Here is a 7517-nt window from a genome sequence, read left to right on the forward strand (position 1 = left end):
TTCCTCATGGACACACCTGGATTCCAGCTCTGATCTCCTGTTCCTCATGGACACACCTGGATTCCAGCTCTGATCTCTTCCCAGCAGCCAATGAGCCCCCCAGCTCCAGCCACACCTCATCCAGAGAGGCAGAGGCTGGATTAACACGGGCAGGGCTGTAATTCCCAACGTGTTCTTCCAATCCAAACAAAATTCCTCTTCCCACAAGGTACTGGCCCAATGGAAAATCTGCTCAAACAGGCTCAGAGGAGGAGCTCCTCCCTGCTCTGAAGATCTTGGAAAATCGTGACCCTGAGGGATGGTTCTATGCTTGGCTTGGAGCTGAGATCTCCTGATTTATCTCATTACACATCTTCAGCTCTCAGTGCACGCTGCAGGGACAGGAGGTCACTGTCACAACCTGCCCTGTGTCCTAAAGCCCGGGACAAACCCTTGTGATCTCCCAGATTTCCCCAACAGCATCCCCAGAGGTTATTCCATGTCTGCCCAGCCTCAGAAACAGGGAAATCAAAGCCCAGCCTGTCTTCCCTGTTCCATCAGTGACAGTATTGAGTGCTGGCAACACCACAGGGTGTTTTTCTGTTTGCTCGTGTCAAATGAAGCAGGATTTGATTCAGATTCTGCCCTCAGCACACAAAAAGTTACCGAAAATACATCAATGAGAGTCTGGTTACCACTCACAGAGTCCCAGAATGCCACTGGAGTGGGAGAGAGTTTAGGGATGGAGAGACAAAGAAAATGCATGGAAGGGAAGAACAGGCAAATGAGAAAGAATTCCCCACAGGAGAGCTCTGTCCTCATGAAAACCAGCACCAAAACCCACTTTGTGACTGACACATCCCCACATCTCCCCAGCTGTCTTTCCAGGCTGAATTCCCAATGGATGTGGATGCAGAACTCCGGCCACATCACAGCTGTATAGAGCTGTATAAAGGTCTTTCCTCCTAAATTTCAGCCAGGGACAGAGGATTGAGGGCAAGATTTTCCAAGGGGGCTTACACTGGCTGTGCAAAACTCCCATTTGGTGAAAAAAAGGCACCTGGAAGAGGCTCTCTCCCCACTGCCCTTCCCTCCTCCCTGCATTTCCCTCTGCGCTGCACTGACTCCATCCCAACATCCAAACTGATCAAACAGGAACTCAGATCCCTCCAGAGCAGCGCAATTCCCAACTGAGAACCCAGCAAGGAGCAGGGAGAGGGGTTTGTGCTGCTCCTCCAGCCAGGGATGGGCAGCTCCAGCAGGCAGGAGAGGGGTGACGTGTCTCCCTCTCTCCTCTCAGGGTGGGGTATTTCAGCTGGGACATTTCCTCTCTCCTCTCAGGGTGGCAAAATGGGATTCTCCTCCTCTTGGACACAGCTCCTGCACTGCCAAGGTGAGCTGCAAGCTGCACCTTCCAGCTGCCCATTTCTCGGCCCCCAAAAAAGCCATAAAATGAGACAGAAGTGCCTCAGAACCCACTGCAGCCAAGGCCAAGAAGCCTCAGCTAAATCCACCCAAGATCCCTCCCAAAATCACTGCAAGCTCTTTTCTTGGAAGCCCCTGACTTGAGAAATCTGTCCCTTGAATGAATAAATGGGATTTCTGGAGAGCTCCTGCTGAAGATGGAGCACCTGGAAGGAAAGAATTGATTCATCTTTGATCTAAAACAGCTTTGCCACCACGGCTGGGACTGGTGAGGGAGGGGTTTGGTGGGACATTGCTCACCCCAAATCCCAAATCAACATCCCAAATCACTGTGGGCACCCAAGGGAGCCACAGGATCAACCAAGCACTGGCACAGCCAGGAGGGAATTGTTCCCTGAACATTGTCTGGTGCATTATCCCAGTGCCAGAAATGGAGCTGAAAGTGCAAACAAAAAGTTACATTAATTTTTCCTTTCAATATTATAAAATAACCTTCAACATAAAAATATCTCCTTGCACAGAGCGTGAAATTTCAACCTTTTCCAGGCTACTTCCTAATTTTATCTCTATTTAATTCCTCTGCATTTCCACAGGATCCATTTAAAAGGAATCCAATTGAAATTGGGAACATTTCTCAAAATGTTCTGCTTGACCCAAAATTTCCCTTTGAGAGATTCATCGAGAACTTTTGATTTTCATCCTTAACTGGTCTAGAAGAGAAACACACATTTCTCATGGACTAGCCACAAGAACACAGATTTAAAAACCAAACTGAACCAGTTGTTTAGACTGCACTCAGTTAAAAAAAAATCGGTTTTCCCCCATTTCTTTGCTGTTTTTTGTGGCTGAATTGATGCTTCAAGGCTGTGTCAGGGCAGTGGCTCATGGAAGGGGAAGGGGAAAGGGAAGGGGATGGAGTTAAGGAAGAAAAAAACAAGAAATCCCAACAACAACAAAAATAACCAAACCAAAACAAAAAAAAAAAAAAAAAGGCAACTCTAATTTGAATAACTTCCCATCTTTCTAGGAAGGAAAGAAGGACATTTTAGGAGTCTGCTGATCCTTCCCTGCGCTAACAAAGAATGTCCTCGGGATGCGCTGGGAATCTCCAGCCACAACCCCAAGTGCACTCAGGCGAATTACTGACGGACAACAGGAAAAAAAAGGTGGAAATCCTTCCCAGGTGCCCCGAGCCGGCAGGGAAGGACTCCCCAGCTCCTGTGGCTGCCCTCCTCCCCTCCGGGGCGGCAGAGCAAGAGCAGCCGGCAGCAGGTGGAGTCCCCGCTCCGATGCGCCGGCCGAGCGCGGGGATCCCTCCCGCAGCCCCGCATTTAATTAGGCGGATTTGGAGCTCGTTAATGCTTCTGCAGGAGAGGGCCCCGGGGGCAGCAGCCGCGCCGTTGTCTCCGGAGTCTCTTAATTAACTCGGCGCTGATAAGGAGCGAGGAGCTGATTAGAGCGGGGGTCGGGAGGCGGCGCGGGGTGCGCGGTCCGGGCGCGGTCAGGCGGTGCGCTCCCGCCGCAGCTCCGGGGCTGCTTTAATTGCCACAAACAAAGGCAGCGCTAACGAGGAACCACAGCTTTGTGGCAGGAGGAAATTCCCGTCCAGCCGCCGGTTTGTTGCGGGGTTTCTGCTCAGGAACTAACTCCTTGGGCAGTGTCCCGACAGGGAGGGAAAGTGGTGGAGGAATAGGGGGAAAATTCATCCTAGGATCCTAGCCTGACCCAGAAAAAGCTGCTGCACCCTCAATCCTCTCCCCTGACACATTTATCCTGAGTTAGCAGGAGAGGAGCACACAATGCCTGGAAAACTACTGGCACCCCGACGGGTTTGAATTATTAAGAGCACCCCATCAGCCTCTGGGACACGAGCTGCTCTGGGAATGATCCCCAGCCGTGAATAAATTCGGGACAGTGGAGCGCTGCTGTGGGAGACGAGGCTGAGTTTGGTGAATAAATGATTTGCCATGAATAATTCACCCCGACCTAGTTGGAATGATTCTGCTCCCGTTTAACTCTTCTGTTGGCCTCACAGAGCTCATCCTGGTGGAGCAGAGCCCAGCTCTGAGCTCATCCCGTGGAATCACAGAATCCCAGAGTGGTTTGGGTTGGAAAGGACCTCAAAGCTCACCCAGTGCCACCCCCTGCCATGGGCAAGGACAGTGAGCAAATCCTGACACACCAGAGTGAAGTCAAAGTGGTTTTCTTCCCTGTTTTCATCTGACTGGATAAAAGAGATTTTAAAATTAATGGAATCATGGAATCATTCATGATGGAGAAGATGTGTGACATTATTGAGTCCAACCACTGACCCAGCACTGCAAGGCCACCCCTAACCCGAGTCCCTGAGTGCCACATCCACATCTGTAGGGTTTTAAATCCCTCCAGGGATGGTGATTCCACTGCCTCCCTGAGGAGCCTCTTCCAGGGTTTAGGAATTGTTCCAGTGRAGAAATTTTTCATCACATCCAACCTGGCCCATCCTGAGGCCRTTCCCTCTCCTCCTGTCCCTGYTCCCTGGAGCAGAGCCCGACCCCCCCGGCTGTCCCCTCCTGTCAGGGAGTTGTGCAGAGCCACAAGGTCCCCCCTGATCCCCCTTTGCTCCAGGCTGAGCCCCTTTCCCAGCTCCCTCAGCCCCTCCTGGAGCTCCAGACCCTTCCCCAGCCCCATTCCCTTCCCTTGACTCGCTCCAGCGCCTCAATGCCCTTCTGGCTGTGAGTGGCCAGAACTGGACACAGGAATTTGGGTTCCTCCAGCCTTTCCCCCCTCCCCAGTGAGGACAGAGCTCTCCTGGTGCCTGAGCAGCGCATCCGGAGGATCTCAGGCGTGCACCTCCGGGAAGCAGCAAAGCCACGCACACGGAACTGCAGGGGCTGGTCAGGCTGACCAAGGAGAACAGTTGAGAAAGAGGAACCAGAAAACAGCAGAAAGGAAGGACAGCAGCCAAGGAGGCTGCAAAGAGGGGAAATCCAAACGAAAAACAGTGTGGACRTACTGAGAAGRCAACAAGACAGAGGGAAAACACACAAAACTTTTGAAGAGGAGTGGGAAAAGTAGACACGGAAAGAAAAAGGGGGGATTTGAGGGGCAAAAGAGCTTTTGCTGGGCAGGACAGTCAGGGTTTGTAAAAATCAGAGGGAGAGGGCAAAACCAGGGCAGAGACCAAGGCCTGGCTGCTGCTGGCGCTGACTGAGCTCCACTTGCAGGAGTGGGGGGTCCATGTCCCCCTCCAGGCTGGATCTGGGGGGGCTTCACTGTCCTCCCCAAGTCTGTCACCCATTTGGGGGGACATGAGTGACACCACAAGGGGACACCTGGCAGGAGCAGGACAGGGGATGCCACACCCCACCACAGTCACAGGGGAGATGCTCAGCACCAATCCATGGATGTGCTGCCCACAGTTCGAGGAGCCCTTCTGGTGGTGTCTCTGTTTAATTGTTTTGCTCATTCCTACAGCACTGTCCACTCTAACTAACTTCAATCTAATTACGAGGAGGAAAAATCAACGTTCTACTGAAGGGTTGGTGACCCAAAGAGCTCCAGGAAGAAAAATGGGGATCTACTGGGGAGGGGTAATTTGCTCATTATTCACCATCCCCAAATTAACCTCAATGGAAGCAGAAAGAGAGAGAAGAGAGAGGAACACTGATAGAGAGCAGAGACAAATTCAGGAACACAAACTGATGTGCCAGAGTTTCAAAGACCAGAAAAAAAGTTATTAAAAAAAATATATAAATATTAAAAAAAATTAAAAATCAGAATATCCAAAATCTCGCTCGGAAAGCAGAGAAAGCACCGGGAAAAATCCAGAAGAACAACACCAAGGCCACAGAAACCCCACTTCAGCCACGGCACGAGAAGCTGGCGGTTGGGCAGGAGCTCCTGGGGAGGGTTTCTACCTTATAGGCAACACGAGCTGGGCATTTCTTCCCAAGGCCTAGAGGTGGGGACATGTGTCTCAGCATCTCATACATGTCTGTGTAACTGATGCGCCCGCTGGCACCGCAGCGACCGAGGCAAAAGCAACAGGACACAGAAATCCAGCGGGATTGAGGCGGGGAAAACGGGGAACGGGTGGGGGGAAAGGCAACACAGTGGGAAAAATGAAAGGGAGAGAGAAGGGAAAGCAGACAAGAAAACAGAGATCTGGTTAATCAGATTTCTCCGGGAAACAAAATCAAACTCAAGAGGTGGGGTGGGAGAAGGGTGGATCCGCTTCTGTTGCTGTGGTTCAGTGCCCAACGTCTCCTCCTCCTGCAGGGACACGGCCCGTGGCCATGGGGAATGCTGGATGTCCCCTGGGGGATGATGGATGTCCCCTGGGGGATGATGGATGTCCCCTGGGGGAGAAGGGGTGGCAGGGCTGGGTTTGGCTGGCTCTGGTGGGGTGGGGAAGGAGGGTTCCCCATGGACCCCCAAACCAGCCCGTTCACCATGCCAGGGAGGGCTGGGAGGCAGAGTTATGGGACAGGGCTGGAGCAAAGTGCCAGCTTTCCTTCCAGGGACCAGCACTGTGGGTTGGGGTTGAGATGAGGGAGAAGCCAATTGTGGGGTGTTTGCTGAGGGACAAACTGGGACCATTCCCATCCCAATATCAGGGACAGACTGGGACCATTCCCATCCCAATATCAGGGACAGACTGGGACCATTCCCATCCCAATATCAGGGACAGACTGGGACTGTTCCCATCCCAATACCAGGGACAGACTGGGACCATTCCCATCCCAGTATCAGGGACAGACTGGGACTGTTCCCATCCCAATATCAGGGACAGACTGGGACCATTCCCATCCCAATACCAGGGACAGACTGGGATTATTCCCATTCCAGTCTGAGGCTGGGACTCTGCAAATCCCCGCTCCAGCCAAACCAGAGCCCAGCACTGGCAGTGGTGGGAAGGGGATCTGTTTCTCCTTCATTTCTCCCTGTTTTTCACCAAGCCAGCCTCAGCTCTGGCCTGGCTGCTTCCACCCTTCTCCTTCACCTCTGCTCGCCAAGAAACTCCCTGCTGTAGCTGGTCCCCACTGAAGCCCATCCTGTGCTGATTTCTCCATGAGATCTGTCCCAAATCCCCCACCTGGGCTCCCAAGCACACCACACCCCATCTGTGCCGTGAGCAGGAGCTTTCCCTGAGTATCCACCACAGTTTGGGGACATAATTTAACCCCCAAAACAACCTCCGGCTGTAGCACCACGCAAAACTCACCCCTCACCTCTCCCCACTCAACCACTGCCCAGATCCAGGCATTTTCCAGCTCAGGAAAGGGAAAATTGCTCATTCAGCTGGAACAGCAACACCACAAATCCCAAACAAACTTGCTGCTCGCCGGGAACCTTGGGGTGCCTTTTTTTCTGGAATATATTGGGATGCTGGGAAGCTTTTCCCCAACATTTCCTGCCTGGAGCTGGCAGGATGGAAGCTGGAGGGTTCACTGTCTCATAAAACTGCCTGGCCCCAGCCAGCTGGGGTGTGGGAGGACACGGGGAAGGGATGCACGGAGGAWAAAGGAGGCAGTCAGTCCATCATTCCTTGTTTTTTTCAGGCAAGGGATTCATCAACGTCGCGATTTCTTTTCTCCGCCGTTTGCATTTGCACTCGGGGGAGGGAAAAAGGGATAAAAAGGAGCAGGATCAGGGCTAGAGATGCTGGAGAGATCTCTGAGATTCCAAACCTTGTAGGCCACCCTATGAGGGCACTTCTTTCCTAAGCCCAGGGGTGGAGCAATTACACGTAACAAATTGTACATATCCTTATAATGAATGCGGCAACTGGAAAGGAAACGGCACAGGTTACGACAGTGAAATCCGGCAGGAATCGGCTTTTCCAAGGGAAATGGGGAAAAATCAGCTTTTCCCAGGAAAAATGGGGCAGAATCAGCTTTTCCCAAGAGAAACCAAGGAAAAATCAGCTTTTTCTCAAGGGAAACCGAGGAAAAATCAGCTTTTCCCAGAGGAAACGGGGAAAAAATCAGGTTTTCCCAGGAAACATGGGGCAGAATCAGCTTTTCCCAAAGCAAATGGAGAAAAATCAGGTTTTTTTCCCAAGGGAAAATGGGAGAAATCAGCTTTTCCCAAGGGAAACCAAGGAAAAATCAGCTTTTCCCAAGGGAAAC

At 51.9% G+C, this 7517-nt stretch overlaps 1 protein-coding gene across 1 annotated transcript in view; it reads right to left on the reverse strand.

Moving 5' to 3' along the window:
* Positions 1–5303: 5303 nt before the first annotated feature.
* LOC130586171 (voltage-dependent N-type calcium channel subunit alpha-1B-like) overlaps positions 5304–7517 on the reverse strand; it is a gene marked incomplete at both ends in the record, with an annotated part of 86483 nt that continues 84269 nt past the window's right edge. The window contains one exon of the mRNA XM_057386891.1: positions 5304–5400. Coding sequence (XP_057242874.1) covers positions 5304–5400 — 97 coding nt within the window. The remainder of the gene's footprint in view (positions 5401–7517) is intronic.

This window comes from Malurus melanocephalus, unplaced genomic scaffold (genome assembly GCF_030028575.1).
Source record: "Malurus melanocephalus ecotype Western Australia unplaced genomic scaffold, MMel_1.1 scaffold_1091, whole genome shotgun sequence".
In the NCBI taxonomy this organism is placed as follows: domain Eukaryota; kingdom Metazoa; phylum Chordata; class Aves; order Passeriformes; family Maluridae; genus Malurus; species Malurus melanocephalus.